This window comes from Symphalangus syndactylus, chromosome 13 (assembly GCF_028878055.3).
Source record: "Symphalangus syndactylus isolate Jambi chromosome 13, NHGRI_mSymSyn1-v2.1_pri, whole genome shotgun sequence".
Classification (NCBI taxonomy): Eukaryota; Metazoa; Chordata; class Mammalia; order Primates; family Hylobatidae; genus Symphalangus; species Symphalangus syndactylus.
In genome coordinates this window covers 33,908,889-33,925,721 of record NC_072435.2, presented here as the reverse complement: position 1 = coordinate 33,925,721, position 16,833 = coordinate 33,908,889, and the positions used below count along the sequence as shown (strand labels likewise).

The 16,833-nt window shown below is 62.8% G+C and overlaps 2 protein-coding genes across 11 annotated transcripts; both read right to left on the bottom strand.

Annotated features, from left to right (window-relative positions):
- Positions 1 to 85: 85 nt before the first annotated feature.
- Positions 86 to 4,552, bottom strand: TGFBR3L (transforming growth factor beta receptor 3 like). Of its 8 annotated transcripts, XM_063615916.1 has the most exons (7): positions 4,196 to 4,552; positions 2,594 to 2,730; positions 2,195 to 2,515; positions 1,538 to 1,664; positions 1,278 to 1,436; positions 1,007 to 1,083; positions 86 to 266 (listed from the first exon to the last, which is right to left on the bottom strand). In XM_063615916.1, the coding sequence occupies exons 1-6, from the start codon at positions 4,260 to 4,262 to the stop codon at positions 1,016 to 1,018; spliced, it is 879 nt and encodes a 292-aa protein (XP_063471986.1). In that variant the 5' UTR covers positions 4,263 to 4,552; the 3' UTR covers positions 86 to 266; positions 1,007 to 1,015. The 8 variants fall into 8 exon arrangements, with proteins under 8 accessions (XP_063471986.1, XP_055092038.1, XP_063471985.1 ...); XM_055236063.2 differs by having other exon boundaries at positions 2,594 to 4,552; XM_055236062.2 differs by having other exon boundaries at positions 210 to 354; positions 2,594 to 4,552.
- A 91-nt stretch (positions 4,553 to 4,643) lies between these two features.
- MAP2K7 (mitogen-activated protein kinase kinase 7) lies at positions 4,644 to 15,264 on the bottom strand. Of its 3 annotated transcripts, XM_055236058.2 has the most exons (12): positions 14,978 to 15,169; positions 13,196 to 13,243; positions 9,152 to 9,293; positions 8,919 to 8,985; positions 8,674 to 8,787; positions 8,475 to 8,594; positions 8,222 to 8,329; positions 7,956 to 8,135; positions 7,784 to 7,864; positions 7,525 to 7,667; positions 6,925 to 6,970; positions 4,644 to 6,822 (listed from the first exon to the last, which is right to left on the bottom strand). In XM_055236058.2, exons 1-12 carry the CDS (start codon positions 15,099 to 15,101, stop codon positions 6,688 to 6,690), a joined length of 1,308 nt encoding a protein of 435 aa, XP_055092033.1. In that variant the 5' UTR covers positions 15,102 to 15,169; the 3' UTR covers positions 4,644 to 6,687. The 3 variants fall into 3 exon arrangements, with proteins under 3 accessions (XP_055092033.1, XP_055092035.1, XP_055092034.1); XM_055236060.2 differs by lacking the exon at positions 13,196 to 13,243 and having other exon boundaries at positions 14,978 to 15,264; XM_055236059.1 differs by lacking the exon at positions 13,196 to 13,243 and having other exon boundaries at positions 7,525 to 7,688; positions 14,978 to 15,109.
- Positions 15,265 to 16,833: the final 1,569 nt, after the last annotated feature.

The following is a 16,833-nucleotide window of genomic DNA, read 5'->3' as shown; positions in this document are numbered from 1 at the left end:
CCAAGTCTTGCTCTCAGTTTTCTCCCCGAGCCTCCCCACCTATCCCCCACCCCGCACCTTGCGCGCTCACTGACTGCACCAGAACTTAGCCGGTCAGTCCAGAGGTTTATTTTGAGCACAGGTGGGAGGGACAGGGGGAGGAGAGAAGCGCAGGGGTCGTGGCCCCATCAGGTCCGAGGTCCAGGGAGGCGGGTCCGGTCCTGTTGGTCCTGGTCCCAAAGCGGTAGCTGGGTGTGTCTCCGGAGCACGTTGGGGGCGCATCATCCCTGGGAGGGGTGGCTGAGGCTCAGCGAGGGAGGGGACGCTACACGGGCCACCTCCCTTCCCAGCAGACCACTGGCCTCTTCCATCGGTCTGTATGCCGGGGTGAGAGTGGGAGCCAGGTCTGAATGCTGAGTTCTCCTCGCCTAATGCCTCTGGCTCGACCCAGAGCCCGCGCCTGCCGCGGGTGACCCATTGCCTGAGTTCGAATCCAAGCTCCACCCAGTATTGTGACTTTTGACAAGTTACCTAATTCAGAGAATGCCTCATCATTCTCGTCTCTAAAATGGGGATTATAATAGTGTCCGCCTGGAGGTTAAGGGGATTAAGTTAGTTCATAGGCATAAAACATTTACAACAGTGCCTGGAGGCCGGGCGCAGTGGCTCACGCCTGTAATCTCAACACTTTGAGAGGCCGAAGCGGTAGGATCACCTGAGGTCGGGCGTGCGAGACCAGCCTGACCGACATGGAGAAACCCCGTCTCTACTAAAAATACAAAATTAGCCGGGTGTGGTGACGCATGCGTGTAATCCCAGCTACTCAGGAGGCTGAGGCAGGAGAATCGCTTGAACCCGGGAGGCAGAGGTTGCGGTGAGCCGAGATCGCGCCATTGCACTCCCGCCTGCGCAACAAGAGCGAAACTCCGTCTCAAACAAAACAAAACAAAACAAAACACCACAGTGCCTGGCACGAACTAAGCGGTGTCAGATCCCCTTCCTCACCCAGCTCCCTCCACCTCCATACCTGCCTTCCTCACTGGGGCCTCCTGGGCTGGGGACCGCTGGGCGAGGCTCTCGCGGTCGGGCCAGGGGCCTGGGGAGCTGGAAGGGAGAGGCGAGCTGCAGAAGGGCTGCTGCTCGCCACGCCAGGCTAAGGGCGGCCCCTGGGGGCTGCTGCGGGCATCGCGGAGGCAGGCCTAGCTAGGGCTGATCAGGCCCGGCAGGCGGGATCGCGGCCGCCCCGGATCCCTACGCGCGGGATTAGACTAGGGGCCCGGCGTGGCGGAGGTCGGTACCTGAGTGCGCACAGACGAGGCCCAGCCCGGCGGCCAGCGCGGCGCCCAGCACGAAGGCTGCCAACACCAGCGCCACCACCGGCGCGGGTTCCAGGGCCGCGGGGGCCGGCGCGGGAGGCTCAGGGCGCACGGCGCGGCCGGGGACACTCTTGGGCGGCCCTGTGGGAAGTGCCACGCTGAGACTGGGTCCAGCTCCCAGGCGTCCTTCCCACCCGCTGTGCCGCCCCACGGCTCCCTGCGGAGAAGGACTGCGTGCTCACTGGGGGGCGGCCGCGGCACGGTGACCACGATAGGCTGCGTCAGCGTGTGCAGGTGGGGGCCGTCGGCAGCCAGGCCCTCGGCGCTGCCACTACCATTGCCGGCGCACGCCTCGTCCTGAGGCAGACACTGGGGGAGAGGAAGGTGGGGAAGAGACGGGGACATCAGGGCACCGGGATCGTGGCTCTGGTCCCCAGGGCCCCCAAGAGAGACCTGAGTCCAGCTCTCCGCCACAGCCAAGATGGGACCCCTGGAAATCCGGCCCCTTAGGGGTCCCTGAGCCCAGCCCCTACGCATACCAGTGGCTAGCCGCCCAGCCCCTAAGGACCCCAAATCCCAGCCCCACAAGATCGCATGGTCCGCGTCTCCCAGCACCTAGCATGTGAGGCCCAGCACCAGGTTCCCAGAAATGTGTCCTCTTAGTGGCCTTCTGCATCCAACCCCCAGCCCTGAAGGATTCCAGAGCTGTCCATGGGGGAACCCAGTGTCCACACTGTCCCCGGAGAAACTCTGTCGGCAGAGATGGGCTCTTGCGCCCCACCTCCCCCAACCCCCAGATCCTCAGACCCCGAGAGTATCCTCTTTCCACTGCCAGAGTCGCTCGTGCCCAGCCCCCGAAGGGCCCCGGCGCCCGGATTCCAGGCTCTGCGCCCGCGCACCCGCGATGGCGGCGGCGGCGGCGTCAGAGGCGCAGGCGCCCGGCGGACTCCCCGGAGGCGGCGGCGGCGGCAGCGGCTCAGCTGGCAGTGCAGGAACTGCACCGAGGCGTTGAAGACCGGGCGCAGGAGGAAGCTGAAACGCGCGGGGCGGGTGGCACCCGGGCTCGGTGGCGGCGGTGGCGGGAAGGCGACAGAGGTGTCGGCGGGGCAGCCCTCGCGCAGCAGAGCCAGGGCGGGCCCCGGGGCCGGCCGTGAGGACGGCGTCACTGAGCAGCGGTGCAGGGCCAGGCCCCAGCGCGGGGAGGGACGGGCCAAGGCCGCCTGGGGGACGGAGGCGCCATCAGGGATCGCCCGTCCCCACCGGCCCCCATCCGCCCCTGGTGTCCCGGGGGTCCCCACCTGCACGAACACGCGGCTGTCGGCCGGGACCTCGAGCGGCCCCGCGCGGCGCGGAAAGACGTCCTCTGTGTCAGACAGCTTCAGACTGAAGAGGGGTCTGCGCAGCCAGGGGCCGGGCGCCGCGGGGAACGGGGGAGCTGGCGGGGCTGGGAAGGGCGGCCCAGAGGAGAGAAAACGCGCGCTGCCCTTTAGGCCTCCAGGAAAAGTGACCCGACCACCTCGCCCCCGCCGCCGCCTTTGGAAAAGGGATGCGGTTGCGGCGGCTGATTCACCCATGATGGGCTCCGCGCCACGTTCCCCCCTGACGGTGATGTGCCCCCTGGCGACCCCTGGGAGCCGCACAGCCCAGCAGCTGAGCCGGTTGCAGAGCCATGCGCCCCTAGAGAAGCCTCCGAAGCTGGCGAAGGCCTCCCTGGGGCGGAAGAGAAGCGGTGAGGAGCACCCGATGGTGGGGTCCGGCTGGGTGAACTCAGAGCTCCCCCACCTCCCTCAGGGCTGCTCTTGGGGACGCAGCAGGACCGGCGGCTCCCCTTTCTAAGGGGAGATAGGTGCTGTCAACAACGAGGAAGGGAAGTGAAGAGGATACCCTCCCTAGAGGCTCTCCTGGGCACAGCCAAAGCCCAGCCAGGCCACCAAGATCTGAGACGCTTCCACTTGTCCAGGCTGAGGCAGCCCCTCTCTGTGCCCCTAAACACACGCTGATGTCTGCCTTCAGGAGGTGCTGAGCAGAGTCCTGGTAAAACGGACAATCTCCAAATACGAAAGATTGTCTGCACATCCGTTTTTCTTGTTTTCTGAGACAGGGTCTCCCTCTGTCGCCCAGGCTGGAGTGCAGTGGTGCGAATACAGCTCACTGCAGCCTCCACCTCCTGGGTTCCAGCCATCCTCCTGCTTCAGCCTCTCGAGTAGCTATGACCACAGCCACTCGCCACCACAGCCATACGGGGTCTATGTTGCCCAGGCTGGTCTGGAACTCCTGGCCTCAAGCGATCCTCTCACCTCAGCCTAACTGCTGGGATTACAGGCGTGAGCCCCCTTGTCCATCCCCACACCACACCCACTTCTGAAGAGCGCCTGGGTAAACTGGCCCCTTCCCACAACTCTGGCCCTCTCCGTGGCTGCAGGGAGCTTTGCCGAAGTGGGGATGTGAGCCACCCTTGGGATGGGGGACAGAGACCCCACCCCACTCCCCTGCCCTGTCCCCACACCCGTGAGGAGGACCACCAAAGGTCTAGTTGAAAAAGATTGACATCGGCAGGGCGCGATGGCTCACACCTGTAATCCCAGCACTTTGGGAGGTTTGAGGCGGGCGGATTGCCTGAGGTCAGGAGTTCGAGACCAGCCTGGCCAACATGGGGAAACGCTGTCTCTACTAAAAATACAATTAACCAGGCGTGGTGGTGCACACCTGTAGTCCCAGCTACTCAGAAGGCTGAGGCAGGAGAATCGCTTGAACTGGAGAGGCGGAGGTTGCGGTGAGCCGAGATTGCACCACTGCACTCCACCCTGCGTGGCAGAGCAAGACTCCATCTCAAAAAAAATAAAGTGGGTGACATAGGGATAGAAGCATGATAGACCCATCACCTCCCTGTCCATACATACCAGGTGGCCCGCTGGGCAAGGTGGTGATCCCTGGGAGCAGGGCCAGCAGCAGCACGGTGCCCAGCATGCTGGACCAGCTGAGGTCGGAGTGTTCGGGGCCAGAGCAGAGACACCAACTAGGCTGCACCCAGGTCCCGCACGTGGGCAGGCGGCCCTGTCCTTGGCCAGGAGAGAGGCAGGGAGCGGGGGTGGCAGACTGAGGGGCTGACACCAGAGCCAATGCCCAAGGCCTGGGGGGATTAAGGAATCCTCTGCTGCTCGACCTGTGGCCAGTGGGGGCAGGGGGGTCCCTCACACCAGCTGCTCGATATCCATCGGCAAGTCAGTACAAACACCTCCCGTCCAGCTCCCAAACTTGCCTCAGTCTCTCCTCAATGCAGAGACCTCCCCCCGCACCCACACCGTTCCCAGCTCGCCCTGCCAGGCCCGTGACACACCACAGACTCGGTGGAAGAAAAGGGAGGGGTTTATTCTCAAGCATCTAAGGGTTTACAAACGAGGGCATTTTGTTTTAAAAAGGGGCAGGGCGACACTGGCGGCCTGAGGAGGGGCCCATCAGCTGGTGGGCTGGCCTGAGCCACCCTCAGGCCCCTGCCCGCCCAGTCCGCCCTCTGCCTGGTCCAGAGGGATGGCTGGTGACGAGGGGGGAGGTCTTGGGAGAGGCTGGGAGGCAGGAGAGACTCCCCCAGGGCTCCCCACTTAACACTGAAGGGGGTGGGGGTGGGTGGACACACACTCATAAAACAGAAAATAAAGTTAAATAAAAATAAAACCAGGCAGCCCGGCCTCGGGCCTGTGCTGGCCCTGGGACCAGCCATGCAACCTTCCGGCAATCCGCAGAGGCCCCCATGGCTGGACACAGGGGAGAAAAGGGCCAGGCCTGTTGGCACCCCCACCCAGCAGACCCCTGGCCCCGACAAAGGGGCCAAGGGGCAAGAGAAGGTGGCTTCCCTCCCTGGGAGCAGAGAGAAGATGACGTCTATGACTTTTTAAACATGCGGCATTTTGCGAATATCATAATAATAACAAGAGTCAACAGGCTAGGTGAGAGGAGAGGGATGCTACGCCTACGCTGCCCCCGCCACGGCCAGCCAGCTTCTGCGCCTTTGGTGTTGGTTTTTCTTTGTGATTTTTATGGGGTTTTGTGGTTTTTTTTCTCGTTTTTTGTTTTGTTATTTTTTCTTGTCCATTGATTTGCATGCAACACCCACAAAAAGGAAACACACTCCCTCCTGCTCTGGCCACCCCAGCAGGCTCCGGGGGGCACCTGGCCTGGGCCCCTGGTGCACTCACCCGGTCCTTCCCAGTCCTGGACCTCAACGTGGTCTGGGCCAGGTGTGGGTGAGTGGAAGGATGGCCAGGAGCACGATGAGAGTGACTGCCTCGCACCCCCACCCTCAGCCCGGCCCCCACCCCTGCTGGAACTTGTCACACGTCCTCAAACCCCCACATCCACTCCCTCTGCCCTCGATCCTTGACTCCCTCCGGACCCCTCCCTTGGCCCCGCTCTGTCACCAATTCCCTCCGGTCACCTGCTCTGCACCATGCACCAAGCCCACCTTCCCTGAAGGCCATCCTGTGTGGCCAGGGCCCTGCAGACCCCTCTGCACCCCCTGAGGTCTTCAACTCACCCCAAGCTGTGGCTCCCGGAGACCCCAGAGCAGTGGCCCCAGCCCAACCCCCCAGTGCCCAAGGGCGGTTGGGGCCCCACAACAAGCAGCTAATCGTGACTTTGGTAAAAGTTTCTGAAGGTACCGACAACCCCATGATAACAAGCTCTCCTCCGCCCCCACCCCAAACACCCCACCAAGTACAATAAAATACAATAAACTCCAAAAAGGACCCCCTGAGATCAAAGAGAAAGAGAAAGAGAGAGAGAGAGAGAGAACACGCAGCTCCGTCCGGCCGCAGTGGCAATGCCCACACCGCCTGGCTGGGGGCCACTGACTCATTGCGCCATGGGAGACCTATGCAGACCCAGGGGACCCGTCAGGAGGTGGCTGGGCCCAGGCTCAGGTCAGGAGAGAGACAGAGGCAGGGAGGGTGACGGGAGAGCCAGACAAGAACAGAGAGGTAGAGCGGGGGACAGAGAGCGACGGAAGAGGAACGGGCGCGTGGGAGTGGCGAAGGGCACGGCACGCTGGGGGCGTGCATGGTGGCTGCGGGACTCTGGGGCTCTCTCCTGGCCCCTGGGGGCCGCCCCGGCCCAGAGGCTGCAGCTGAATGAACAGCGACTCCGCTCGCGGCCTGCTGTCTTCCGTTCACAGTGTCTGTCGGGGGACGCACACGGCCGGCTGACCCCGGGGTGGGAAGGGCAGGGGCCTGGTAGGCCCGGGGCGGGGGGTGGGTGGGCACCCCCCACTCTCTGTCCTCAGCCCTCGGTGGCCGTCCAGGTCCCAGGTCTCCCCTGGCAGGCAGCTGGGTGGCCAAGTGGGGAGGGGGGCCTGTGGCCATGCCCCTGGCCCCCTGTGGGGCTGGCCGCCGCCAAGCAGCTACCTGAAGAAGGGCAGGTGGGGCTGGCTCAGGACGCCGCTAGTCCGCGGTGACTCAGTCTTCGCCATGACGTCCTTGAACCAGGACGCCACGTCCACCTCCACCGTCTCGTATCGCTTGATGAAGCTGTGTTCCTGTGGACCCGAGGCGGTGGGGCTTAGGAGGAGAGGGTCTTCCCTCCTGGCCTCGCGCCTCCGCAGGGACAGGAAGGGGACTGGGTGGGCCCAGGTACTCACAAGTAGCTTATTATACTTTGGTCTCTTCCTGTGATCTTTAGTAAGGCTAGAGCAAGAGAAGGGAAGACAGATGTGAGAGTGAGGGAGGGGGGGATGCCGGCCCCACCCGTGCTCAGGCACTCCCCAAGGAGCCAGGGGTCCCCAAGATGTGTGTGGAGGAAGGAGCTGTGGATGTCCTCAGGACGCCGGCTGACAGCTGGGAGCAACTGTGAGTCCCGGAGCCTCCTGGCCTGGGGCCAGGTGGCAAGGGCCTGGCTTGGGGGGTCAGAGCTGGCTGAGGTCCCCCAGAAAGGTGGGTGGGGCTCCCCTGAGAGAATCAAACATGGCCCTCCTGAACTTGTAGCTCTGCTTGTTGCAGAAGTGTGCTCACAATCTCCAACAGCCACCCTGCCAAACGCCACAGGGCTGGCTGTCCCTCAGGCTAGGTCCAAACCCAGCTCGTGGCTCCCCAGGCACCAGCTCCAGCTCCTGTCTGCAGCCCGCCCACAGCCGCATCCGCCCATCCCAGGGTGCTGCCTCCATTCCCCCGCTGCCGTTGCCTCCCCAGCTGCCCAGAGCAGCGGGCTGTCCCTGACCTCCCAAGCAGAGGGAGGTTCTCACCAGTCTTTGACGAAGGACTGGAAGTCCCCCGAGAAGCCCATGTGTCCGGGCAGAAGCGGGGGCTCTTCCTGTAGGACTTTGGTGAGGACCTCAAAGTCCGTCTTGCAGTTCTTGTAGGGAAACTGTCCTGTTGCCAGCTCCACCTGGGAGAGAGATGGGCAGGGCTGGACCGGCCGGGACAGGTTTGTGTTCTCCTCCCTCTGAGTCCCCCAGAAGCCCTCACTGCTGGCTGGAGGACAGGGGCAGGGCCCCAACTCACCAACGAGATGCCCAGGCTCCATACGTCGGCCCGGATGTCATAATCCGGCTTGGTGGGGTCTGGGGGGTCAATGCGTTCGGGCTGCAGGGGGAGGAGGGGAAGATGTTATCTCCAAGGCTGGGGCCAGCCTCCCAGCCCCCAACCCCTCCCCCGCTGGAGGGCCCCCACTCACCGCCATGTAGGCGGCGCAGCCGGCGCTCCGCGTCTTGGCTTTGGAGTCCACCAGGCGGCCGCTAATGCCGAAGTCGCAGAGCTTGATCTGGCCCCGCTCGTCCAGCAGGATGTTGGAGGGCTTGACGTCACGGTGGATGACACCGTGCTTCTCCTTCAGGTAGTACAGCGCCTTCACAATCTGCAGGCACGCAGAGGGCGGTGCATGTGGCAGGGGGCACAGGCCCAAGGCCAACTGCCCGGTGCACGCCCCGCCTGGCCACTCACCGCCACTGTCATCTTGCCCAGGATGCGCTCGGGGATGGGGCCCTGCATCCGCTTCTTGAGCTTTTCAGCGCAGGTGCCCATGAGCTCCATGGCGATGAAGACGTCCGTCTGCAGGGAGAGGGGGCACCCGGAGGAGCTGTGTCTTCCGGCCCACCCCCCTAGAGGCTCTGCTCCCTGGGAAGGGGCAGGGTGAGGGAGGAGGAGATCCTGCAGGGTGTGGTGCAGGGGGCACCTGGCACGGCCGGGGACTCACGTTGGTGATGAACGTCCCAAAGCACTGCACGATGTAGGGGCAGTCGTGGCTCTTGAGCACCACGTCCAGGTCCATGAGGATGCGCTTGTTCTCCTCCTTGTTCCCCGAGCGCCGCATTTGCTGCACAGGCAGGGACAGGAGGGAGGCTTAGCACCGGCCTGGGGTGTGGGGTACAGCCGGGGTAGCCGCCAAGGCTCACCTTAACGGCAATGACGTGGCCGGTCTTCCGGAAGCGCATCTTCCACACCTGGCCGCAGGTGCCACTGCCCATCTCACCCAAGTTCTCCAGGTCATTGATTTCTGCCTGGTAGCGCTGGGAGGAGAGGGAGGGTTGGAGGGTCCCTGGGGCCTCTGCCACCGCCCCCTGCACCCCCACTGGTGCCCCCAGGATGGGTCCAGCCTGGCTGGGCCTCCTCCCTCTCCCCGCCACAGTGAAGGTGGTACCTGGCCCCCGATGGTCAGGTAGCCCGTCTGCTTCATGATCTCCTGTAGCTTCTGGTCAATCTCAATGCTGGGGACATGGAGCAGGTGCCAGTGGAGGTGGGTCCTGACCTTAGGTTGGCCACCCCAGCCCCCCATACCAGGGTTCCCACCGGTTTAACCACCCTCCTCCCAGGGCTGGCACGGTGGCCCCTCAATGCTGCTTCCCACCCAACCCTGCTGGGCCCCTGGCTCACCTCTCCATGCTGCGGGGTGTGAACAGGGTTGATGGGAGCCCCAGCATGTGGCGGGGCCGGGCGGGGGGCATGGGGTGCTGCGGAGAGCTCTCTGAGGATGGCGAGCGGCTGCCCCCATCGTTGGCCAGCGGGAGCTGCAGGGCTGGGGGGGTGAGAACCAGTGGCGGGGAGGGGGGATCAGCGCCCAAATGGTCTCAGCTCCACATCTGGCATTCCAGGGAGGGGTCGGGACCCTCACCTTCCCCTCCTGGACTTCCTGAGCTAGGCTGGCACAGCCCCCTGCCCTGCTGGGCTGGAGGAGCTGGGGTCTCCCTCCCACCCCAGACTGTCCTCAGGGTCCCTTGTCTCATCCCCTGACCTGGAAAGAGATGGAGGAGGCTGGCAGGGGAGAGGGAGCCCCAAGTCTATGCTGACGGAGAAACGAGATGGGGACCTGAGGTATCCCTCGGCCAGGCGGCCACCCTGACAGGTGTGTGCGCTTCCTCCCACTTCGGCCCAGGGCCACAGCGCCCACAGGATGGATAGGCGAGGGCGGAGTGCCTGCCGGGGCTGGCCCAGGCTGTGGCTCTGCTGGTAGCACTGAACTTGGCTCCCAGACAAGAGTGAGCAGGGCCACGCTGGGGAGGCAGCAGGCACAAGACCCAGGCTTCAGGCTGCCTTGCCCCATCTTCTGTTTCGGGGTCAGGGAGGGCCCCTCCTCGGCCAGTGGGCTGACATGAGGGCCTCCCGGCCTGGCTGGCAGAGCTGGGGCCCATAGGGGCAGGACAGGACCTCAGGGGGCCTGCATCCTCTGGGAGGAGAGCTTGGGGACACAGCTCCTGCAGGGGCTGGCGGGACCAGGTGGGGCCAACGCTGGGCCAGGCAGGGGTTGGCTCATCCAGCAGCCTGCATGCGGGCAGCTCGGGCATGCTACAGCGGGTGGACAGGCGGCAGGCAGGCAGCAGGCACCCTGGGGCGGGCAGGCGGCATTAGGGGTGGGAGGGCAGGAGACAGACAGACAGACAGGAGCCAAGACAAGGGCCCAGGTGCCCAGAGGAGGCGCTGCAGAGACAGGCCAGAGAGGGGCCTGGGACAGGAGGGCAGCTTCCCGGAGGAGCTAGGGTCTCCCTGGCTGGGCTGGCAACAGGGTGCAGGAACAGAGGCCGGGATGCCAACGTGGCCTCCAGAGGAGCCAATCCTGACACCTCACATCCTAGAGGCCCTGACAACAGCTACACACACCTACCAAGGTGCCCCTCTCACAGGAGCTGGGGCCTGCCGCTCTGCCAAAGCCCTCAGCGGACAACCCCCTCTCTCTCTCTCTTCCTCCTGCCTCATCCACCTTTTCTCCCCACAGTTCTGCAGGCTCCTGGTGACTGGTGCCCAGGGACTAACACGAACAGACAAACCCACTCCATGCTGGCAGCTAAACCCCGTCCATCCCGTGTGCCCGGGACCCTGATCTCAGCCAGTAGGAGGGGCAGGAAGACGCTGCCCTCAGTCCCAATGCAGGAGGCCTAGCATTGCCCCTACCTGGTCCTGCCAGCCCCTACAGGAGCTGTGCCCCCTAGCTCCCCTCCTGGAGGACCAGGCAGGAGCAGGGGAAGGGCTCTGGGGACCTTGGGACACAGCCAGGCCCAGCGTTCATGACTGGCCTTAGAGGCCTCACCTCCCGTGCCCCTCCTGCTGTCCTGGCCACTGCCGCCTCTGCAGCACCACGTCACCTCCCACTGGTGGTTTTTTTGTTTGTTTGTTTTTGAGATAGGTTCTCGCTCTGTCGCCCAGGCTGGAGTGCAGTGGCGTGATCTCAACTCACTGCAACATCTCCCTCCCAGGTTCAAATGATTCTCCTGCCTCAGCCTCCTGAGTAGCTGGGATTATAGGTACACGCCACCACGCCCAGCTAATTTTTGTCTTTTTAGTAGAGATAGGGTCTCGCTGTGTTGGCCAGGCTTCTCCCGCTGCTTCTTCAGGTCCCTGCGCCTCTGCTCTCTCCATGGCCCGAGCCACAGCCCCAATCCCCTTCTAGCTCCCAAGGGCCTGTGCTCCCCCCACCCAGTCCCTAACCCCTGTGCACCTGGCATCTCTTGAGAAACTGCCTGGTTCCCACCCCTCAGAGAGTATCCGAGTCCCACTCGCAGCCTGCACTCAGGGGGTGAGGACCGCAGCCCTCGAGGAGTCCTGTGGGCCCCTCCCTGACAGAGCCTACCAGGCCTTCCGAGGGCGGCCCTGGAGCCTGGGGACGAGGCTGCCGGACCACAGACTGGAGCATGGGGGGATGGAAGGGAGGGCTCAGGTAGGCACTGGGGGAAGGAGGTACACAAAGGCCCTGAGAACAGAAACCACGGAGGTGGTGATGGCCACATGGCAGCTCAGGAGGGTGGGGTGAGAGCAAGAGGATGAGGATGAGAAAGAGAATGGATGAGAGAGAGGCTGGAGGGCACGTGTCTGCCAACAGGAGCCACAGGTGTGCAGGCTGCCATGTCAACATGCACGCATACGCCGTGCAAGTGCACACACGCACAACACACACCCAGGGCATGCCGTGGACCCAACACCCATGCAGCCGGGACAGAGTCCCCCTTGCCCTCAGACACACACACTCACAACCACTCACAGGGCCAGGCACTCCATCTACTCTCTCTCCCAACACAGGCGTGGGGCACAGCCTGCATGCCCAACACAGGCTGGCGCTGCGCTCGGAGCCCTGGCAGGGCTGTCTTCTCTCCCCCCACCTCCTTCAAGACGCTTTTTAAATTCTTTTTTTTTTTGAGACGGAGTCTTGCTCTGTTGCCCAGGCTGGAGTGCAGTGGTGCGATCTCAGCTCACTGCAACCTCCACCTAATCTTTTATTGTTTTTTTTTTTTTTTTTTTGAGATGGAGTTTTGCTCTTGTTGCCCAGGCTGAAGTGCAATGGTGCGATCTCAGCTCACTGCAACCTCCGCCTCCCGGGTTCAAGCGGTTCTCCTGCCTCAGCCTTCAAGTAGCTGGGATTACGGGCATGTGCCACCATGCCCGGCTAATTTTGTATTTTTAGTGGAGATGGGGTTTCTCTATGTTGGTCAGGCTGGTCTCGAACTCCCGACCTCAGGTGATCTGTCCGCCTCGGCCTCCCAAAGTGCTGGGATTACAGGTGTGAGCCACTGCACCTGGCCTAATCTCTTGTATTTTTAATGCAGACAGGGTTTCACCGTGTTGGCCAGGCTGGTCTCAAACTCCTGACCTCAAGTGATCCACCCTCCTTGGCCTCCCAAAGTACTGAAATTACAGGCATGAGCCACTGCGCCTGGCCCGGTTATTAAATTTTTGTGACAGGATCTCGCTGTCACCCAGGCTGGGGTGCAGTGGTGCAATCATGGCTCCCTGTAGCCTCAACCTCCCAGGCTCAGGTGATCCTCCTGCCTCAGCCTCCCCGAGTGTTGGGATTACAGGTGTGAGCCACCGTGCCTGGCCTCTCCAGAGGCTTTGTTCAATTCCCACCGTCTCCAGAGTTTCCCCCAGGCTGGCCCCCTGCAGGGCTGCTCACCCAGCTAGAATGTTCTCCCTGGTGGGAATGTGCTCCCAGTCCAGTGGGCCCCCCATTGCAGCCCCCACTACAGAGGAGAGGGGCTCCATCTGTTCTATTCACTGCTGTGTCCCTGGCGCCCAGGGCTGGTATGGAACCTAGGGGGGTGCTGTGTGTTCACCTAGTTGTTGAGAGGGATCCATAGGCACAGGTCACCCACCAGGCCCAACTTTCTCGTTCTCTCAGTTACACACACATAGGCATGCACCCCCCACCCCCCGCCCAAGGCCACAGACTCCCATTCAGTGGGGAGCCCACCTCCTCCTCCAGGGAGTCCAAAGTGGAGCTGGGAGGAAGGGAGGGGGAGGAGGAGGGAGGACACAGAGGAGGCCGGGCTGGGCTGACCGCTGCTTGAGTGGAGTGAGAGAGAAAGTAAGAGTGAGGGGAAGGGACATGGGAACACACACAGCATGGGGGCTGGGGGACGCCATTCTGCGGCCAGGGCAGCGGTTAGGTCAATGGTGCAGATGTCCAAGCAGCGATGATAAAAAGGCTGGTACCTGCTCGTTGGGACGGGGCAGGAGCAGGGCTTAGAGTGATCACAATAACTGGATGGGGAAAAGGAAGAAAAAAAACAACACCACGATAAATCACAACAGAAACGACCGATTCGTCCAAAAGAAAAGAAATCAAATCATAAACGAGGAGGAGGGGGAGGCACCGAACTGCAGAGATGGCTAGGAACCGACAGAGATGGGGAGGGCGGGGAGGATGGGATGGAGCTGACACAGACACAGACGCCTGGAGGGGACTCCTCGGGGGCCTGCCTGCCACCGGCCTCCTAGCTCTGCATGGGAACGGCCACCCCTGAAGGCACCCGGGACCCTGGACCCAACCCTGTCTCATCCACTCAGGGGCCAGGGAGGGCAGCCCCCAGGGGCTAGCAGGGACCCGTGTCTTGGCTGGGCTTCTTGTCCCACGCAGTGTCCTGTGCCAGAATCCCCACCTCCATGATTTCTCTGGACCCCCAAGAGATTCCCCAAGGAGGAACCCATGCTGACTCAGGTCAGGAGAGGGAGGGACAGGAGGGGGTCAGGCTGTGAAGGTCACACAGGGTGACCAAGGAATGGGTGGGGTGCCCAGATACAGGGGGTACCTTTCTCGCCTATCATAATGATTCCATAGAGAGAGCTAAATCAACTACAAAGGTCACATCAGAGGAGACATGAGAGCATTTTACTGGGTCAAGAAAGACACAAAAAGGATCATGGGTTGGGGGTGGTGTTCACAGGGTTTGAAAATCTGATTCCCTCCAGCCCAGAGGATTTAGAGACCAGGCTCTTGGGGAAAAAGCTGGGAGACTAGATGTGGTCAGTATTCCCAGGCCAGGTGTGTGTGGAGCGAGAGGTACTGATCTAGGATGACACGGTGTCAGGGAGGTAGGTACCGAGATGGTGGGACTGATCAGAAAGCAGGTGGATGTGTGCTGGGGGGTGGGGGACAGGCCTAGAGTCACATTAGCCTTAGGTGTCCCCAGGTCAGGTGGGTGTGGGTGTGAAGGGAAGGGGAGCCATCACTTGAACACAGGTGACAAAGTCACCGGGCTGGCTGGGGGTCGATGTGCATTTCTGGAGGTCAGACACCACATGCTCACCAAGATGGTGGCAGTGAAACTGGTCACAGGGGTTTGAGGGGGCCTGGTGTATGTGGGAGGGGGTCTGCTGAGCCCAATGCGATGGTCACTGTCGCCAAGAGAGGGAGAAGGGACCCCCTTCCGTCCCCAACCCCAGACACGGTTACAGGGAGAGCGAGAGGGAGAATCTTCGGGTCAGAAGAGATAGGGAGGGGCTCTATGTGGTCAAGTAACCTCAGGTGTCCCCGAGCCAGGCGTGCGCGTGTGCGTAGATCGTCGCTGCACGGGGCTGACAAGCCCTCAGGCCGGGGGAGGGGGGCGCCAGACAGTCCCTGAGATGACGAGAGTGGTAGCATCAGGTCAAAAGGGACGTGTCTGTGTTTTCGGGGCGACCTGGATGTGGTCACGGTCGCGTGGAGTCGGGGAAGCCCGACCCAGAGGATCACGGCGATGGGGGCGGGTCATCAGCTGGGGGCCTCGCCTGGGTCCGGGAACTGGGCTCCCAGGCCCCGAGGGTGCGAACCCCCCGGAGCTCGCCGGCCCCATGCCCCCCGGGTCACCGTGACCCTCGCCCCGCGAGCCCGCAGCGGGGGGGCGGAGAGGAGCGCGAGCGCCCCGGAAGCGGGGGCGGGGCCTTGTAGCGGGGGCGGGGCCTCCCGCGGCGCGCGCCCCGCCCCGCCCGCCCCCTCCCCCACGCCGCCGTGCTTACTGGGCCTGGGCCGCTGGGGGCTGATATCCAGGTTGAGGTCGATCCTCCGCCGGGCCTCCCGGTTCTCCTGCTTCAGCTTTGCTTCCAGGCGGGACAGCTTCTGCTCCAGGGAGGACGCCGCCATCTTCCCCGCCGCCACCGCCGCCGCGCACCGCCCGGCCGCCCGTCAGTTCGGCAGACAAACACCGCACTGCGCCTGCGCCCGGATGACCCCGTCGAGCCGCCGTCTCGCCCCGCACGGCGCATGCCCGCGGCGCGCACCCGCCCTTCTCCGCGTGCGAACCTCCGCGCGTGCGCGCTTCGGCTCAGCCCGAAAGATGACGCCACCTAGAGCTGGAGGCAGGCAACGTGCAACCCCCGCCTTCGTCGCCACCACCACCGTAGTGCGCATGCGCCAATTCCCGATCGCTCTGGAGAGAGGCGCTGCGGGGAAACATCATTCTTCTGAGGACGGTGGGCGGGGAAAGCGGCGCGCATGCTTAGCGAGGGGAAGCCGTGTTCGCGCGCGTGGCTTTTGCGCATGCGCATTCCTGGAACCTCGTTCCCAAAGGGGCAGTCGATCCCTGGTCTCCACGGCGGTGTCCCCTCAGCCTCCTCGCTTTTCACGGTCGGCTTCGGCGTCCTTTCGGAATGCCTTCCTCACTGATGGTGCTTTATTAGGATTCCTCTTGTGCTTAATTACCTCCTAGCCTCCTGCTGGCAGCGGGGTGCCGCCTCCTCACCGTAATTAGGCTCCGTCGAGAGCCCTTTCCCTTCTTGCCAGCCCCAACAGGCTCAGAGTTGGCCGAAGCCAGGCGGGAGAGGACGGCCATGGGAACCCAGCGGTGTGACCCCTGCCCTCGGCGACGGGGCCAAGGTCAAGGCCAGAGTTGTTGGCCAGACCCACATGGAACCTCAAGACGCCCCCTTCATCTCTCTCGCACCCGGAACGTGAGCCCAGCGCCTGGACGTGCAGAATTCTTATCTGAGGAGGGGCTCTGGGGTTAGGTGCCCGTGCCTGAGCCCCCGGCAGCCTAAACCACTCCTTTAAGTGGTCCGAGGGGTGCTGGGGAAATGTCCTCTGGAACTCAGGGATCCCCCCAAGAGCGGCTTCCCTCTGCTCTTAGATGCTAGAAGGAGTTTCCAATTTTGCGGACACCTGGGAGGTGGCCAGGGCCAGGCAGGCTCTGCCAAGTGCCCTTCCAGCTTCTGGTCCAACGAGGGAACACTTTGGGATGAGTGTTACAGGCTTGTCGGAACTCCTCTGGTGACTTGTGGGTGGAACACACACAAGTGTAGAGTTACAGCTGAGGTCTTTACCTTTCCGTCTTCCAGGCAGCCTTCTGTGCCTCTGCTCTGAGAACATGAGACTCATCCTTGATTCTGGCACACGGGTGTTACTTGGTCACATGAAATAAAAGGTTACGGGCATGGTGGCTGACGCCTGTAATCACAGCACTTTGGGAGGCCAAGGCGGGTGGATCACGAAGTCAGGAGAGGACCAGCCTGGCCAAGATGGTGAAACCCCGTGTCTACTAAAAATACGAAAGTTAGTCGGGCATGGTGGCAGGTGCCTGTAATTCTAGCTACATGAGAGGCTGAGGCAGAGAATTGCTTGAACCCAGGAGGCAGAGGTTGCAGTGAGCCAAGATTGCGCCACTGCACCCCAGTCTGGGTGACGGAGCCAGACTCCGTCTCAAAAAAAAAAAAAAAAAAAAAAAGAGGGTCTTGTTCTGTTGCTTAGGCTGGAGTGGAGTGGTGTGATCACAGCTCACGGCAGCCTCAACCTCCTGGGTCCTGGGCTCAAGCAATCCTCCTGCCTCTGCTTCCCTAGTAGCTGGGACCTCAGGCACAGATCAGCACACCTGGCCAACTTT